Below are 20,338 nucleotides of genomic sequence, written 5' to 3'. Positions count from 1 at the left end.
TATGAAGGTGTCATTTCATGATTATGTAGGTGTCATGTCAGTCTTATGCACACCCCTTCAAGTAAAGTGTAACCGAACAATCATTTTTTTCTCCTATAAACAAAGGTCCTGTCCCAGTATCCACACTTGTGATTTTGGTCACTTGAAAGCGTGCACATGACAGGAAGTTAGTGCACTGTCCCAGCCAGGTCTGAAAAAATGGCAAAGCTCAGTGCCCTTAAATCTAATTTAATTAGACATCACATATCATTTGTGTAAAACATGAAGTGTTGCACATTTCATTGGTGCTGAGATGAGTATGTGTATTTTGCAAAACTTTTGCAACTTCTTTTTATCACTTAATTCGAAGTACCACAATTAATTTGTGTCATTCATAGGGACTACTGAACAGAAATATAGAGGTTTATTTTAAAGTGCAAAGTATTGCATGCACAAAATGTGTAAACAAAGCTTTGTAAAAACTACATTTTTACAACACTATGGCCTGATTTCGAAGACAGGGCTTGGATTCTATCTATCTATCTATCTATCTATCTATCTATCTATCTATCTATCTAGCTAGTTTGTTAGTTTAATAACTGGATCCATAAAACTGTAAATGCTTTCTAGTGTGCATGAAGGGAAGCTTGTGGAGTCAATTCAATGCCACATATATTTATATATGTATAATAAAGTTTTGCAAACAAAAATAAAGAATTGTAAAATATGCTGTAGATGAAACAGCAAAAGCAAATATTTTGCAACACATATTTTCCATGGCCATAGCTACTAATTTATTTGCAAAAAAAAAACACATTACTGGTGTGCATCTTGAGCCAAATCAGTGACACTTGCATATTTTAAGATCTGTCAGTGCAAGTTTCTTTCAGTTGAAACAGCTCAGACATGCATTTTAGTCTGGTACTAGGCTTAAGCCTTGTCTGTGAAACCGGTGTGGTCTTCATGCCCATTTGAACACTTGAAGCAAACACAGGAAATATTTCATGCAAGTAGACAAGTGTTCAAGTGCAAAGACTGCATGTATTGGGACAGGCCTACTAGTTCTCAAAAATAACCCGTTTAAAAAGCCATTTGAAAGTACTCACAACGTCTTCTGCATGGAATTCACATTCTCCTTAATGCTGCCTATTTTGTACAAATGTTGTGGGCCATGCATAAATGCATCTAGACCCAGTATATACTACAGTGTGGTAGCATTGCATTAGTCAGAACACTGTCGCCCTCTGCTGGTGGTTTGCAGCGGTGCAGCGGCGCCCTCTGCTGGTGCAGCGCGGTTAAATCCTTCAGCGCGGCGCTGCGGGAGTGAAGGAAAGATGGCGGCCGGACCCGGAGCGGCCAGCAGTGGTCACAGTGGTGGCCGTGGTTCGTCGGCCGCTTTAGAGTCATCGATGGACCGGCGATTTCAAGGAGTCTCCAATACGATGGAGTCCATCCAGGGATTATCCTCGTGGTGCATCGAGAACAAGAAACATCACAGCCTCGTCGTGCGCTGCTGGATGAAGTGGCTGAAGAAATGTGAGTTGCTAACGTTGCTAATGAGCACAAACACGCACAGACTGACGGATCTGAATGCACACCTTTTTCCGATGACAATGCATTTTGTGTTCAATGCAGGGCGTTTGAGAAATATCAGGGTTTGATGTGAACGTGCTGGTGTGAGTCGCGCGTGCAAAGCGAGCTCCGGCATGTTGTTATATTTCACACGAAGGCTCAGTGCTGGATCAGTCTGCAGGCCTGGGCATTTAAAACTGAAAGTTTGACATTGTTCAGCAGCTCTTAAGAGCGTTTAACAGCATTGTGCATGAGCAGATGTAATGCAAACTCGGTATGCGCGAGCCTCGCATAGATAGACAGGGAGCTCAGATATTGATTCAGTGATAATCACGACACTGATGAGATGTCAGTGTGGTTTTAATGTATTGTGCATTGAGTGTGTTGATCCTTTAGTCTCGTGTGTTAGTGGTTATTTAGGGTTAGTGATGAATGTCAGGTCTTCTCATGTTGGCTCTTCTTACTGTTGCTTGCTTGTCATTGACTCAACTAAAGGCTGCAACCTTTCATTCATTCATGTCTGCTATACACCACTGTATTTCTCTGTCCTGCAGTCAGTGTCAGCACATTGCACTTCAGTTTAGATAATGTTGCTGTTATGTTTTATAAGCTCATCCATTCTTTGGCCCAGAGCTGTGTGCATGAGATATTGAGCATAGCTTTTGTATTTTATGTTCACATTAATTATATCTATCTATCTATCCAGTTTGTTCGTTTAATAACTGGATCCATAATGCTGTCTAGTGTGCATGAACGGGAAGCTTATGGAGTCAATTCAATGCCACAAATATTTTCAACTGAAAGTATTGAGCAAAAAATAAAAATTGCAAAAGGAAAATAAAGTATTGCAAGATAAAAATGGAGATTTGCAAACAAAAATAAAGAATCGCAAAAGCAATGATTTCAGAACATATTTCATGGCCATAGCTACTAATTTATTTAGTGCTGCTTTTATTTTGCGTTTCAGTCAAGTGTGAGCTCGCAATACTGTTTTTTTCCCTTTGCGCTTCACGGTTCTGCGTGTTTCACGTTCCGGCATTGTTTTGACATGGAGGCGGAGTCAAGGGACTGGGGCGTGAACAACAGGCCTGTTGTACACGGCCCAGCTGAATAAAATCAAGGTCTTTGATAAAAGAGAGACGTGTTGACTGATGAAACATCAAGACAGTAAACACAGTTACAGTTATATATGGTTTATCTGTATGGAGTCAATTCAATGCCACAAATATTTTCAACTGAAAGTATTGAGCAAAAAATAAAAATTGCAAAAGGAAAATAAAGTATTGCAAGATAAAAATGGAGATTTGCAAACAAAAATAAAGAATCACAAAAGCAATGATTTCAGAACACATATTTCATGGCCATAGCTACTAATTTATTTAGTGCTGCTTTTATTTTGCTTTTCAGTCAAGTGTGAGCTCGCAATACCGTTTTTTCCCCTTTGCGCTTCACGGTTCTGCGTGTTTCACGTTCCGGCATTGTTTTGACATGGAGGCGGAGTCAAGGGACTGGGGCGTGAACAACAGGCCTGTTGTACACGCCCCAGCTGAATAAAATCAAGGTCTTTGATAAAAGAGAGACGTGTTGACTGATGAAACATCAAGACAGTAAACACAGTTACAGTTATATATGGTTTATCTGTGTTCTTTAAGCCATCTCGGGTATTTTCATGAGTGTAAAGCATATTTAGCACTTTAACTGATCTCTAACTTGAACTTGAGCAAACGCTGTTAATACACATATAGTTAATAAAACGAAAGCATACATGTTTTAATGCTAGTGAATAAAAGGAAAGGATCCACCCACATGCCTTGATCAGTTCTCAGCTCTGCGTCACAGGCCGATGACATCACTTCCAGGGAGGCGTGTCCAGGCCTGTTGTTCACGCCCCAGTCCCTTGACTCCGCCTCCATGTCAAAACAATGCCGGAACGTGAAACACGCAGAAACGTGAAGCGCAAAGGGAAAAAAACTGGTGTCGTGAGCTCACTCTTGACTGAAACGCAAAATAAAAGCAGCATTGCAAATAAATTAGTAGCTATGGCCATGGAAAATATGTTGCGAAATCATTGCTTTTGCGCTGCTTTATTTATATTTTGTGATTCTTTTTTTTTTTTTTTTTTTTTTTTTTTGTTTGAAAAACTCTTTTTTTTTTTGAGTTATATATGGTTTATCTGTGTTCTTTAATCCATCTCGGGTATTTTCATGAGTGTAAAGCATATTTAGCACTTTAACTGATCTCTAACTTGAACTTGAGCAAACGCTGTTAATACACATATAGTTAACAAAAACGAAAGCATGCATGTTTTAATGCTAGTGAATAAAAGGAAAGGATCCACCCACATGCCTTGATCAGTTCTCAGCTCTGCGTCTCAGGCCGATGACATCACTTCCAGGGAGGCGTGTCCAGGCCTGTTGTTCACGCCCCAGTCCCTTGACTCCGCCTCCATGTCAAAACAATGCCGGAACGTGAAACACGCAGAAACGTGAAGCGCAAAGGGAAAAAAACTGGTGTCGTGAGCTCACTCTTGACTGAAACGCAAAATAAAAGCAGCATTGCAAATAAATTAGTAGCTATGGCCATGGAAAATATGTTGCGAAATCATTGCTTTTGCACTGCTTTATTTATATTTTGTGAATTATTATTATTATTTTTTTTTTTTTAAGTTTGCAAAACTCATTTTTATCTTGCAATTCTTTATTTTTGTTTTCAACACTTTTTTTGCTCAATGTTTTCAATTTCTTTTACAAAACTTTTGCAAATATATGTGGCACTGAATTGACTCCATAGAAGCTGAACTGCAGCGATGGTGCTGTTGGGAATTAGTTTTTCTATCATGCCTAGGATGTTGTTAAGGTCGGGTCACATTAGTGAAAATTTCAGCAAAATGTTGCAAGCAAATGTTCACTTTCAACTAGGGCTGGGCAATATAGCAAAAAAATGTATCAATGATATAATGTTTCGTATTGATAATTATTGACATGTTTGATAGGCTACCCTTTTTTTAAAACAAAGAGCAATAGAAATTTTTTTTTTACATTTAACCACTGTATTTTTAAATTAACCCATTTTATTGAGACAAACAACAAATATTTTTTGTTTTAACGGTCAAACACAAAACTTTCTAATGTTTTACATGCAGATTAATAAGTCTTACGGAAACGTTTGGCTTGTTTCCCGAAGCCACAGGAGGGTGCAGTGAGCAAAGTAATGCAGAACATTAAATGCAATGCAATGAATTAACTTGCCTGTCTATAAAAAAGTGCATAACGTCTAAATTAACATTATCTAAATCAAATATAATTTCGTAAATTGCATAAACCATTATGAACAAAACAGCATCATGTATATAGGAGTGGGCGCTATACCGTTATGAAAGTGACTACCGGTATTATGTTGTTCCATGATATGGATTTTGCTATACCGTGGATACTGTTATATGAATTCAAATAGTTTTGTTCAATTTGGTACGCTTTGCAAATTTGAACACAAATGACTATAAAGAGTCGAGGCTGAACGTTTTTGTCCTCTGTGTGCAACGCCGCACTACACCGGCATTAGTAATCAAACACATAGAGCATCGTAACAGACTAAAGTAATAGAGCACAAATGGCCTACTCCAGTGGTTCCCAAACTGAGGGATCGTGTGCAGTCAGCAGATTCTTTTGCAAAAGAAACCTCTGCAGGGTGATAAAGACTACACTACGTAATGTTCCCGCTTATCATGCGGCCACTTGTCTGATAAGTAAATAATTGAGCACAAAATATTAATTTGACATTTTAATGACCTCAACATGACTTGCAGTACCCGCTTGAGCGCTCTGTTATCAGTTGTATCAGTTGTGGTTGTATCAATAACAGACCACTAGATGGCGCCATTGAAGAATCAGAGTTGTATTGCAGGGAGCCATGTAGAAATATAAATGAACATGCATGGTTCTGCTCTAAGCATGAACGTTACAAGTTTGTGAAAGGACTTGAAAATATTTTCCAGCAGAAAAAGTTTGGGAACCACTGGCCTACTCAAACACACAATATTTAATTTAATTCATGCAGGCCTACCTCATGTTGCACGTTTGCACTTTTTGAAAAAAACAATGGCACAATAAAAAAAGACTTTTCAGGTCTATGTGCAATCCCTCACTTTTTTCTAGTTATATAAGGTTAAAATATTTTGCCTGTAATTTTTTTTCCCCCTCATATCGCAATATAATATCGATATCGCCTGGACAGTGAAAAATATCCTGATATGAATTTGAGCTCATATCGCTCACCCCTACATGCATGCATTGCTTAATACAAAGAGCCGGATCGCCGATCACACAGATCGCATTAAAAAAATGATTAGTACACTTAGAATAAACCTCCACAAATTCGCGACGTGTTTTATAAACGTTTAAACCGTTTTAACTTTGTGTGAGACGTGAGTGCAGCAGTCATAGTTGTCCGTCTAAAAAATGCGCTGAATATGCATTCTGTGTGAACGGCTTGGTTGTGGGTTTAATCTAATCAAGATGTCCTACGCATTGAGCTACGTATATTTCTCGAATATTTTGCATGAATAACTCCGCAACTGCGTGTCTCGTGGGCTAGACTAACAAAGCATTCAAATGCAACAGCGTCACTTACATCATCACATCTCGTGCTCCCTGACGCACACCTAACATTCGATTGATCCAAATGTTTACTTTTAAATTCGACTAATATTCATTTTTTTATTTACAATCTCCTCGTCACAGGCAGGCACAGCACTCAATTCAGCATGTGCTCGTGTGTGCTGTCACTCAGAGCACGTGCCTATATCGTGCGCTATATCAAACATTTTTTCTATCGTTATCGATGAAGGTGTACCGTCGATAAATACCGATACCGTTTTATCGCCCAGGCCTACTTTCAACCCAAGAATTGAGTCTGTTGGTCAACGAAATGTATTTGTGAGACAAACTTGAACATAGGCGACATCAGTCGTATGAGTCTATTAAGTGAACTGCTGTTTAACGATATGATTAAATGATGCAGATGATTGTGTTATTCCATTACTTTCGTGGATGATGGTAGCTGAGCTGACGTCTGAGTAAATGTGTTATTTGAGCTGAGAGAGCGGTGCTTTCACACACTCATCTGTGATGGTCAGACTGCAGATCTGGGCTTTATCCTGTTGTTGGTTCCTTGCAAGATTTCTGTAGAGAAATGACAGAAGCTTTTAACCACTTACAGGCAGTGGTTAATGTTTAGTGTTTCTGCACAAAATTTGACTTTTTAGGGTTGAATAATTTTGTATATGAATGTTTTGAAGCTGATCTGATTTTATTTTATTTTTTCTTTGTCATGTTTCATCAACTTTACATTTTCAGAATCACTCATGTATTAATAAACTTTCCTTACTGGTTTACTGATGCCTTTGTTGAATTGTATTCATAAAGCTTTGCTCTCGGTAGAAAAATGTCTTTCAGGTCAGAGGGGTTGAATAACTTTGACTGCAACTAAATATAGGCCTATAATAATTCTTTATAACAGTTTATCAGATAATTACATAAAATGGTATAAATACCATTCATCACTCTATATCTCCATTAATATTTAAGATGATATTTAAATGTTTAGTTTGATCCAAACATATAATGCAATGCAATCCAGTGATGATTGAGAGATGAAGAAATAAACGCTCCTCAAAAGATCCTGAGGATCAGATTTGAGACTCTAAAACATGATTGATGGAGAATCAAGTAAAGCTGAGCTGCTTCAGTCCAGTAAGAGTTCATCTGGAGATATTACTGCAGTTATTCTGATGCTTACTTGATCAAGATCTGACAGCAGAAAGACACGTGAAGCTCCAGCTGAAGCTGGACGTTTGTACAATTACACTAAAAGAGCTTTTATTTTTTTAAGTGTACATTTACACATTTTCTCCAAGCCAAAATATTGGCCTCTTGAGAATTGTGTATTAATTTAATTGACTGTGAGCAGAGAACTGACATATAACTGGTTATGACAGATCTACTGATTAGTGTTAATTTCATTAACGAAGACTATGACGAAGACTTTTTTCCCATGACGAAGACGAGACGACAATAAGGTCAATAAACGATAACTAAGACTATATCAACATGCAATTTAGTTTACGAAATAAGACGAGACTAAAATGTATTCAAAAAGATTTTTAGCAAAAACCTCTTTATTTTCGTCAAAAAAGGAGACAAAATGTTATTGCAGACTGCTCCACGCGAGCTTTCATGAGTGCGGTTGCCAGATATCAAGAGTTCTAATCCCCGAATCAGAGCTTCGCTGTTAAATTCATACATTTTCTGCCTGGTGTGTTTTGCTTATTTTAAGCAATCTGGCAACTCATCGCAGAAGCGCCGCCGCAGATGATCTGAAAACACAGACAATCAAGCTGGAGTTTAGCATCTAAATGAAAGCGTCATTCAGCCGGTCAGTGTTCTGTCATGAGATCTCGACTGTATTGTTTGCGATTGTGATCGCTGAATAAATGCACTTACTCAACCGCTGTTGTTTTAATAGAGAAATAGACTACTGCAATTATGGAATTAGTGGAATTACTAGGAATTTCACTGTTATAATATTTTCCGTCTGTTTTAGCTGTTTGTAGACCGAGAGATTGCATAAGTCTTTGGTGTTGATTTATATAATAAAAAGCCTATAATAAATCAGTACTCTAGATGAGGTACAATACACCATGTGCGTGTCCACATTCTGTTGATTTGTGCTTACTGGAGAAAGTGCAATACCTGAAATGCAAAAGTACATTTCTCAAATGACAACAATCATTACGATTATAATTTTAAGAAAACAATCATTTTTATCAGTTTAACCATTATACAGCATGACGAAAATGTGACTAATATTTCATTGACTAAAAAAACCTGACTAAAATGCTCATACATTTCATTGAATAAACAAAAACAGGACAAGTTTGTCTAAATATGATAACTAAAATGTACCTTTGAGTAAGGCTAAGACTAAATTATAAATGGCTGCCAAAATGAATACTGCTGTACGGTTAATTAATAGTAATCTTATTGCTAAAATGTCACGTTTTCATTGACTAAAATGTTGAGACTTTTAGTCGACTAAAACTTGACCAAAACTAAATAGGATAAGGTTGACTAAATACGATAAAAACGAACAAGGACATAAAGCCCGGGACTTAAACTAAGACTAAAATGAAAATAGCTGACAAAATTAACACTAGTAATGGCCTGAAATGCAAAAGTACATTTCTCAAATGACAACAATCATTACGATTATAATTTTAAGAAAACAATCATTTTTATCAGTTTAACCATTATACAGCATGACGAAAATGTGACTAATATTTCATTGACTAAAAAAACCTGACTAAAATGCTCATACATTTCATTGAATAAACAAAAACAGGACAAGTTTGTCTAAATACGATAACTAAAACATACATTTGAGTAAGACTAAATTGAAAATGGCTGCCAAAATTAATGTTGCTGTACGGTTAATTAATAATAATCTTATTGCTAAAATGTCAAGTTTTCATTGACTAAACCTGAAGTATTTTAGTCTAGTTTTTCTTAGACTAAAACTAGACTAAAATGTTGAGACTTTGTCAACTAAAACTAAACAGGATAACGTTGACTAAATATGATAGAAACTAACAAGGACATATTAGCCCGGGACTAAGACTAAAATGAAAATAGCTGACAAAATTAACACTACTACTGAAAATACCTTAAATAATCAGGATCTGATTAATCTGGGTTAACGTTCGAATAAGAACACTAACCCAGGGTTTAGGAATGGAACAATGTAAAACAGCGGCTTATGAATACTTGACTTAAACCTTAATGAAACGTCACGTCTGAGATTTGTTTTATTATTATTGCTGAAATGTGTTGCTGAAAAACAGAAATGGCAGCATGTTGTGCCTTCTGCTGTGCAGTTGTGAATACGTTTCCCTCAGCCATGGCCTTTATTTGACATTTTAAGAGTCCGATTTACGAAACGGGGCAAATTGGCATGAGAGCTCAATCCCATATAACCACTGATGTGAGCGTAAAGATCTGCTGATGATCTACTGATCTACTTCCATAATGGCCAACCAAGAGCAGTGCAATTAGCAACTAGCACAGCTAATGTTTGACCGATATTGTTTTTTTGACAGCCGATGCCTATATATATATATATATATATGGGTCAATGACGTGACGCCTAAATCTTCTGTCCGATTGCATTTTTTCAGTTAAAAATTGGTTTAAATGCATAAAGATGCTATATATATGAAGGACCTCTCCCAACTCACTTTAACTTTTCAAAAAACATTAGTTATTTGTAATTTTTCTGTTATTCAAAGTGTCAAAATATCATGTGGTGCTACCATCTGGCCATAACTTTTTTTTTTGGTAAACATCTTTGAAATTACCCACAATTTATTCAAATTAATTGTATGCACTATTTGGCATGATTTCCAAAGTGTTTTGTAATCCTGTGTAAAATTGTCCACAAAGAACAGATTTTTTTTCTCTGTAAATGAAGGGTGCACACTATTGCTGAGAAACACAAGCACTACTCAGCAGTCAGATGTGCGTATGCACAAAGACACAGATCCCTAAACAAGACCATATCTGCAGATGAAACTTTTTTTGTAGAAGCATTTTTTTAATGTGAACTAGCACCTCGTGACTGCACCACGTTATGTACAAGATGCTGCAAAAGACACAGGCGCAAGTGGAATGTACAAAACATGGTGACATTAATTTTTAAGTAAATATAATGGGCGATATATTGCGTCACCAAAAATTATTGAGGTCATGTACATATATTGCGCGATAAGTTGATATATTGATTAGGGATGCACGATATATCGGCCACCATATCGGTCGGTATCGGCCAAAATTTTCATATCGGTGCATCCCTAATATTGATTATTGCGACAAGCCTAGTGGTGCAACCATCAAGAACCATTTGGGACTATTATGTTGAAATCCATTCAAAGATAGGACTTTGCATCATATACCAATTTGCTAAGGACCCATGGAAGAATCAAGCAGGTTTATAAGTCTCTTTCAAAGTTGGAAAAAGATAACCTTTTTAACGGCTGGTATGTAGTTACCTCATGTGGTATGACCTCAAAAAACAATGGATATTAAGTTATTTCTGCAAGTATTTATTTTCATTATAAATTTCATGGTGACCTTTTGTGGGAAGCTAGCTTGTTTTGTTTAGGTGTCCAATTCTGTGCTTGTAATTTTTTGACTGAATTTGAAAATAGCATGTGGTGCAACCAAATATCATGTGGTGCGACCACTGCAGAGTGTATTCCATTATAGATATATGTCCCAGATTGGCCGTTTTTGTGCTTTTATATTCAATTGATGGTTTATATACATAAAATATCTTATTTTAGTATAATTTGGAATAGATTTTTATGCAGTTTGGGTCATTTCAGACGGTTTATGTTTAATCTTTGTACAATATGAGAAAAAATGCAACAAAAAAATTTCAGAGCATGTAATTATGCATTTATTAGTAATTTATTGTTTATGTATTAATAACTATTTAAATCTATTCTGCCAGATTCCACTGCCAAGCAAAGTAGAATAAACGTTCACCATAGGCACCATAGCATGTTAATTCTGACCCTGCACTCTAGCACAAACTCCAGATGTCATGTTCTACTACAAGAAAGATGTTCATGTTGTTATCTCAACCTCCCCCTACTCTAAATTGACCTTTCGCAAAGACCTGGCCCCTTAGTTACTGTTGCTACGTCCGACAAACCATGGCACTTTTAAGCCATGCATCATGTTCTCACGCATTGAAAAATACATCACGGAGCAAAGAGGACACTGACAGTGAGCTGACAGAGCTGGTTACTTTTAGTATGAAACAAAGTCTCAGTGTTCAAATGTTGTCTCTTTTTTTTAATTAATTTTTTAAAAGAAATTCAAAAAAAAAAAATACTGTTTTGTGGCTCTTTAACGTGTCATGACAGATTGATGTAGCGCCTCCGTTCAAGCCGCACATGAACTGATCATCTCTTCATCTTTACTATTCGTAGCACGAAATAAACATGAATGAACATCAGAAGGTATCTTGTTTCAAGTTCAAGGCCACCGACGTTAATCTACTCTCCTTTCTGGTTTGTTTGTTGGACAAAAATGACGGCTTAGGCGTTATAATATGTCAAACCGCCTATTAATCAAACTCCTGGCGAAAGGGTCAGTTGAGCAGCCAATATTGGGCAAAGTACAGAAATAACTGGGGCTAAAGAACTGGGGCACTTTTCACACATGTCTCTTTAAATAGATTTTTAATGATATACGGTCTTTGTGACATTTGGAACGACCACTCATCATGTGGTGTGACCAATATTAGCAATAACTGTATTAAATAAAAAATTAAATATCTAATTTCTGTGGTTGAAATATGAATCACTGCTACAGTATGCTTAAGTGAATGGTATTTTAAAAACGTTTTATGCAATTTACATTCTACATTCAACTCTGAAATTATAGAACAAAAATAAGAGAGCATTATTTACAAAAACGCAATTTTATAGAGAAATCAGTATTGGTACACTCTTAAAAATAAAGCTGCTTCAAGCGATGCCATAGAAGAACCATTTTTGGTTCCACAAAGAATCATTCAGTCAAAGGTTCTTTAAAGAACCATCTCTTTCTTACCTTTTTGTAATCCGAAGAACCTTCTTTCACCACAAAGAAGCTTTTGTGAAACAGAAAGGTTCTTCAGATGTTAAAGGTTCTTTATGGAACCATTTAGACAAAAAGGTTCTTCTATGGCATCGTGAAGCACCTTTATTTTTAAGAGTGTATCATTGATACTGACAAGGGTGTAACTTTGGTTTGAGAAGTGTGGGGGGACACAAAATGGGGGGAAATGTTTTCGATTTGAATCCCATTTCCTGCATGTACATACATTTAGGGACTTAAACATATATGTTTGACACATATAGGGACAAAATCCAGGAAATAATTAAGTTGATTAATGATCAATTCTGCCAAAAAGAATAGTAGACTACTAAACTATGTATAAGAAAAATATGTCTGTCTTTTATTTGTTTAATAGGGGCCGATCGCCACGACTTGAGAGAATAATTTTATAAAATCGAAAATGTTCACCATTAATGTTTAAATAATGTGAGACTCAATTGCCACTGTTAAACAAACTTTTATTTCAAACTAACCGCTGTACCTGAAAATATCAAATAAATCACTTGTTGCACAGGACAGAATGTTCTACATCAGTGGTTCCCAGACCTTTTAGAGTGGAGTACCCCCGAAGCATTTCTGCGTACCCCCTCTCTTCCACTTAGACTGCACCTTTTCCATTAAAGGACAATATTTGCCCAAATATAAATAGATTAATATGCAATGATGATAAAAAAGTGATTTTTTTAAATACTAAAAGCGCCAGTAGGTGGCGGTAAGTCGCTGTTTTAATGCGGGAGTCATCGAGTCGTGTGTTCATTCAGTAACTAAGCAAGTTGCTGTATTTATAAATAAATCATTGAATCAATGACTTTCGCAAACGATTCGTTCACGAAACACCGCAAAACTCAGCATTTTGTTCACGTACCCCTTCTGTCACCTCACGTACCCCAGTTTGGGAACCGCTGTTCTACATTAAATATTTAGCTAGCAACAGTGTATGTTAACGTTAGCTCAGTCAACGTAGGCTAACATCAACAGGTGTAGACGGAAAATATGATTATCGTGACCTGAGCTAATTTACTGAATTAACTAACTCACATCTTTCTTTCTTTCTTTTCATCCATGATGACATTAAAGTCATCTGTTGCTGCTTCTGGCGTTTCATCGCTGACTGTGCCGCAACCGCGATACCTGCTCATTAGAACCTTCAGTGAGCTATTTTTAGAGTGTGTACAAGACGTTCCTGGACGCGCACGCGCGTCTGTGCCCTACTCGGTCCTGCTGCTCCGTGGCGATGAAGGCGTGCGGTTAAAAAAAAATCATAAACAAATTTTAAAGTGGGGGGGGGACACAAACGTGATTTTGAAAACTGGGGGGGACATGTCCCCCTGTCCCCAGTGGAAATTACGCCCCTGGATACTGGCCTTCAGTCACAAAAAAGATGCCATTAAACAAATATAAAAAAAATATATACTGTCTCTGTTGTTTATACATTAATTTGAAGATTGAATGTGAAATTATTGCAATGTAAAAGTATATTTAAAAACTTTAATGTTGGGTAGGATTAATCACGATTAATTTCAGAAAAATGGGCGATTCATTCGTGTTTTTTTTTTTTCTTCGATTGACAGCACTAATATATATTGAATCTTTGCCGATATCCGAAATGCCGATATTTTTCAACTGATTTTGGCCGATAGCCAATGCCGATACAGATTTATTTCCTTTTGTTTGGAAACAACACCAAGTCTCTCCTGAACAGAGATGACAAACAATTTATTTTTCATTTTGGTTAGTTTTTAACAAAAACTGGACTGTGCCCGGCTGGTGGAATGACCTCCCGATCTCAATTCGAACAGCTGAGTCTTTAGCCATTTTCAAAAAACATCTAAAGACACATCTTTTTCGCCACCACCTGACCAACTAATACTAGCACTTACCTATTCTGTTCTGTTCCATTCTATTATTTAATAATAATAAAAAATAAATGTAAAAAAAAACTAGCTACGTGTACTGTGCTAGACTAACTGAGACTTGTCATGGCACTTGTGTACTGTTGGTCTCTCGTTTGGTCTGATTGCTTCTATTGTCCTCATTTGTAAGTCACTTTGGATAAAAGCGTCTGCTAAATGATTAAATGTAAATGTAGAAAAGATCTCCGTTAGGGCTGCACAATTAATCACATTTCTAATCGCAACCCTCTACAGACACTTTGGCAATTGAATCGCCATTGGCTAGTACATTTTTTGGACTGAAATACTAATATATATATATAAGTTATGCCATTTTACAAACACATAATGTTTGTAAAAGGGTACAGCTTTTTAAATATCTGAAAGTACACTCTTAATATCAGTCAGTCAGTCAGTCAGTCAGTCAAGCATTATAATATGATAATCAAGTATTATTTAATAATAGAAGTTTTGCAATTAGAATTAAAACTTGGTAACCATGAACTTAGGACTGGTGCCAGAGTGAAGATTTAGTCGCATATGCGAGTCATTTAGTCGCAATGTAGGGGGTTGAATTGCGATTACAATTATGGATGCCACAATTACTAATCGTTCAAATTCCACTTATGTTATTCTGCGTGCTTAAGATGCATTTGTTTTTCTTTTTCTTTCTACATGTTATCTTAAGGGTTTTTCCCATTATTTCAATTTTAGTTTTAGTATAACATTATAATACCATTCATATTTTTACTTTTTTATAATTTAAAGAAACCAATCCGATATATATTTGACATTTGAGGCTTAATACTATAGAAAAGCACAAAGTTTTTCAGTTAGTGTTTTCAGCTTGTTTATTTTCATATAAAAATACGGCATGCAGTTGCATCAAACAATGGTATAAACATCATTCAATGTAAATTGTGATAATCGTAATTAATAAATGCAATTACAATTTCAAGGGAATAATCGACAATTATGATTTTTGTCATAATCGTCCAGCCCTACTAGTGGTCGACTGATATATCGCCATAGCCAATATTTGGTATTTTTCAAATATCGGCATCAGCCGATAAGTTTTCCTGTTTGGCCGATGTGTTCGTGGCGGGACTTTTATTTAGACGGCGCTGAGAACGGCAGCACCTGAGCACAGAGCGGGCAGATTAGAAGATTACTTTTTTACAGTTTTTTTAACAATCATTTTTGCACTAATAAGAGAACAGTCATGTCATTTTTCAATACTCTAGACACACAATTAACAACCAGTGATCAAAATGCACATTTTTCAAAACACTTTTTCCCAAATGCTTGGATACAGTACACATGAACCAAAGATCTTTTGTTCATTGAACTAAAATCACTGGTTCAAAATGACACAACTTAACATCAAAGTATTACTATTTCAAAATGCAACTCACACATTACATCTGAATTGAGTATATATTCATTTCTTTACAGTGATCTAGCTATCAATTAATACAACTGCTCAAAACACTACATAACTGTTGCATTACTCTTGAAGCATAGTTTTTATGGAAAATTATGAACAATATTAAATGATTAGATTATGAAAGTGAAGCAACTGAGGACTGAGTTTGATCAGGTATGATCAGTTTGTAGATGCCTGTTGTTAGGAGAAAAAAAATCTATATGATTGTTATCAGTATTTGTTTTCCTACAGTAAATTTAGAGGGTGATAGAGCTGGAAGCTGATGATTGAAAACCATTCATATTGTTGGATGAGGCAGGCTTTACCCTGGCCATGACGTGGGGAAGAGGTTGAGAGCCCAGCGGTTGAGAGGGGCCCAGAACGATGTTTGCGGGGGGGGCCCGACCACCCTCCATTGAATATGAATTTGAGGGGACCCCATAGCAAAATCAGTGCAATGGGCCCAGAATTCCTCGCAATGGCACTGAGAGCAATCATGGTTTCAGGCCCATCCAGTTTATCATCTCATCTATCCCCATACTCCCCTTTCCTTACTGTAACCCGACTGAGGAATTTTTCTCCACGTGGAGGTTGAAGGTTCACAATAGGCCCCCTCACAAACAAGCCACTCTTCTCCGGGCCATAGATGATGCCTGCCATGACATCACAGGAGGAGACCAATGTCAGGCCTGTATTTGCCATTTTTTTCCAAGATGTTTAGCTAATGAAAACATCCATTATGATGTGGATGAGAACCAATGGCCAAATCCACAAGACAGGGTTGATAAAAACATAGAAATGCAGTGAGGAACAATCCAGTTGACATTTTATTGTATGCCTACTGTATCTTTTTTCTTATTTAAAGTTTTTTGAAAGCCTGTTGCGAGTTGATCATTTAATCAATAATTTTCAAACTTTGTTTAATGATTCCAGTGTCTGTACTTTTCTCTCTAGTCTATTACAATGGTGTATGAATGTGTAGAACCATAATGAAAGATGCATCGTGTGTTTTGAACAGCTATAATTAATGATTGTACTAAAAACTACACGGTGAAACTATAGGTATCTTGTGTGTGGGTGATCTAAAGTAATGGTCCTATGATATTTCATAATGAGTTTTTTGAACCAATGCTTCTGCAAATGAAAGGCTTCTTTAAACATGAACACAATATGCAGTTTTGAACATTGGACAGCCTGTGTTACAAATAATGACTTTGAGCTTTGTGTCTAGAGTTTAAAAAAATAACATGAAGGTTCTGTTATTAGAGCAAAAATGATTGTAAAAAAAATTGTGGCTTTTTCTGTTTGTATGTTTTGTACTTTCATATAATAAATGGCAAACTGTATTGCATATTTGTGTTATCTTGCAGTAATGTCCTGTTGCAAATAAAAGCCTTTACTTTAGTAATTCTGTCTCTGTCTTCTTTTTTCATAAACCGTACATTCTATAAAGCTACTCTGAGATGGGTCATTCATTTTTCGTATCGAATTCTTGTGGCAAAAGAAACAATGCATGCATTTACAAAACCCAATGAAACAAAAATGTAGAGAGGCTTAAAAAAAAAACTGCAAAAATATCTGCTTAAGTGTGTTACTTATCTTTGTCAACCTGGCAACCATGTGCACGCGCTCTCTCTCCACTGTGGATAAATGCGCTTGCTTTCTGAAAACACCGGTTAGATTGCAGTTTAGCGATCTCCACTTCAATATTCTATTCTCAGAAAAGTGTGATTTATCAAGTGTTCATTTATATGAGAGAGAGAGAGACTGTGTATGTATGAATTACCACCGTTTTGCCGCGTTTCTCTATTAACAGTGAAGCTGTGGCTTTAATTGCTTTAGAAACGATGATGTTAATAGCTCCTTGTTGAGAAAGATAATGTAGCTCTTCAGTGTTTAAGCTATTTTATTGATCAAATTGCGGGGCAGCGCTAAAAAGTTTGTCTGAACGTGAAAAAAATGTCTGTGCCCACGCAGCATCATCTAGTGACTAAACGTGTGTGCGTGAGGTACAGTGAAGACTTTGTGCAATGATAACCTACCAGAAATGTTAAGATGATTTTAATATTAGAATGAGTACATTACAATATAAAATTATTAGAACGAGTACATTATTATTTATGGGCTTAAAAACAAGATGCAAACAATCAGAATATTGTACCTGGTGGGGAGTGCCAACCATGTGCACGCGCTCTCTCTCCACTGTGGATAAATGCGCTTGCTTTCTGAAAACACCGGTTAGATTGCAGTTTAGCGATCTCCACTTCAATATTCTATTCTCAGAAAAGTGTGATTTATCAAGTGTTCATTTATATGAGAGAGAGAGAGACTGTGTATGTATGAATTACCACCGTTTTGCCGCGTTTCTCTATTAACAGTGAAGCTGTGGCTTTAATTGCTTTAGAAACGATGATGTTAATAGTTCCTTGTTGAGAAAGATAATGTATCTCTTCAGTGTTTAAGCTATTTTGTTGATCAAATTGCGGGGCAGCGCTAAAAAGTTTGTCTAAACGTGAAAAAAAATGTCTGTGCGCACGCAGCGTCATCTAGTGACTAAACGTGTGTGCGTGAGGTACAGTGAAGACTTTGTGCAATGATAACCTACCAGAAATGTTAAGATGATTTTAATATTAGAATGAGTACGTTACAATATAAAATTATCCCCACCATTGTACCTGGTGGGGAGTGCCCAATGTAAACATGAAACATATGCCATTACCTACAGGCTATTGTACTGTGGTACAGTTATAGAGGCCCTTCATAATGCAGAGGTCAAGTGCCTGTTCTGCCAATAGGGAGCAACGGCCCTATGGTATGCAGTGTTTAATAAACAGCTGTTTTACTAAATTCTTCTGCGGTGAAATTCAGTGCAGTCACGTACCGTGATATGTATCGTATCGTGGCCTCTGTATCATGATACGTATCATATCGTGGCTTTGCTGGTGATACACAACCCTATTAATAATATTAATAATTTGTTTATTTTTGACTAGTGATTTTTGCTGTGGTATCGAAATTGAAATAGAGAATTGTAAAATCTAATTGGTATCTAAAATATTGGTGTCATATAAGCTTATTTATTAAAATACAAGATAAGATCAAAAACAATGATAACAGCAACTATTTTATTTTTTAGTGGCAGGGCAAGTAAAAATTTTAACCATTGGCCCAACCGGGCCAGTAGAAAAAATCCTTAGTGTTCAGGGCTTGCAAAATCGCTAGCCCGACATCCCGGGGCTGTTGTGTTTTCCATTCGGGCTACCACAATGTATCACCACTCTGCTCGACGGGCTATCTTGAACAGTGGTATAAAATTCCTTCCTTGATTTGCGTTGTTCACTAGCTTGTAGGGGTAAAATGGATCATAGTTGATCGTTTGCACGTGTTTCTAAGTCTTGCTGATTTAAACATTTAAGTGGTTTACACCATTCATGCACATTCGGAGCTGCGCACACTCATTCAAAGCACGCACAGAGAGCCGCGTTTCAGACAATACGCGTACACAGAATTGATTCCTCTTTGAACACATACACACAAAATTATCTCAAATGAACCGTCTTGGCAAGTATTCTTATAAACAGTCGGTTATGTCTTAAGTCAGGGCTGTCCAAACTTGGTCCTGGAGGGCCGGTGTCCTGCAGAGTTTAGCTCCAACTTGCCTCAACACACCTGACTGGACGTTTCTATGTCGAGTAAGAGCTTGATTAGCTGGTTCAGGTGTGTTTAATTAGGGTTGGAGCTAAACTCTGCAGGTCACCGGCCCTACAGGACCGAGTTTGGACAGCCCTGTCTTAAGTGAACGTAAACAGTGGTGAAAGAAATCTCAAGTGATAATTCAATATCATTATATTGGATCCGTGCATTCGGTCTTAAAGGGGTAGCAGCCTATAAATACCTGCTGTTCCATAGCGCCTCCTGCTGTCAGAGAGTGACATTTGTGTCTCATTCACAAAGCTAAAATCAAACCATTCAGTTTTTCCTTCAGATTTCGAAATTATACAATCTAATTGCAATCTAAACATGTATTTCGCATGTAGCTCTTTTTTCTTTATAAATAAAACTAGTTAGAATAGAAATAGAATAGAGAGTGCAAATTTTAGAGGATCAAGTTTTTAATAAAAAAAAACAAGCAGATAAAATTAGAAGTAGCATTAGAATAGAGAGTGCTAGAGTTAGAGGGTCAAATGAAGATGAAAGAGATGTGTTTTCAGCAGTTTCTTGAAAATATTAAGGACTCAGCTGCTTGGATTGAGCTGGGCAGGCCGTTCCACCAGGAGGGAACAGTTAATGTAGAAGTCCATGAAAGATTTATCATAGGTAGAATGCAAAATGTTTCAATACAAGCATTTCAGTCAAATGTAATTTATGCAATATTTCAAACCTTTAACCCACTTGGGAATATCAACCCATGGCAACAGTTTAAAAGTAGCCCAATTCTGTGGAAAAAACGCGGACACAAGACCATGCTGGAGTATTTGCTGCTCCACAGATCCTGAGCTCATTGACAAATATCTGGTCTTGTAAGATGTGCACCCTTTACACGGAGTGCGTGTGATGGCGAAAGTGAAAGTAAACCGCACAAACGCTCATTCAAAAAGATTTAAATACACGCTACACCACATCAGCTCCCTGATGCGCCAAAATTATATACAATATTAGAGTGGACATGAAAATTGCGGGAGCGAAATACATAAATACATGGCTGGCGGCAACGGTCAGAGATTCAGCGGGAGCGGGATTAAGAAAAC

At 36.9% G+C, this 20,338-nt stretch overlaps 1 protein-coding gene across 3 annotated transcripts in view; it reads left to right on the top strand.

Annotated features, from left to right (window-relative positions):
* Window positions 1-1,297: 1,297 nt before the first annotated feature.
* The window catches only part of rprd2b (regulation of nuclear pre-mRNA domain containing 2b), a 37,742-nt gene continuing 18,701 nt past the window's right edge, over window positions 1,298-20,338 (top strand). For all 3 annotated transcript variants that reach the window (XM_016242301.1, XM_016242302.1, XM_016242300.1), the window contains exon 1: window positions 1,298-1,515. In XM_016242301.1, the coding sequence (XP_016097787.1) occupies window positions 1,314-1,515 (202 nt within the window). In that variant the 5' untranslated portion in view covers window positions 1,298-1,313. The remainder of the gene's footprint in view (window positions 1,516-20,338) is intronic.

Source organism: Sinocyclocheilus grahami, unplaced genomic scaffold (assembly GCF_001515645.1).
Source record: "Sinocyclocheilus grahami isolate Dianchi unplaced genomic scaffold, SAMN03320097.WGS_v1.1 scaffold654.1, whole genome shotgun sequence".
Classification (NCBI taxonomy): domain Eukaryota; kingdom Metazoa; phylum Chordata; class Actinopteri; order Cypriniformes; family Cyprinidae; genus Sinocyclocheilus; species Sinocyclocheilus grahami.
The sequence above is the reverse complement of the archived record's forward strand: the minus strand, read 5'-3'. Positions and strand labels throughout refer to the sequence as shown.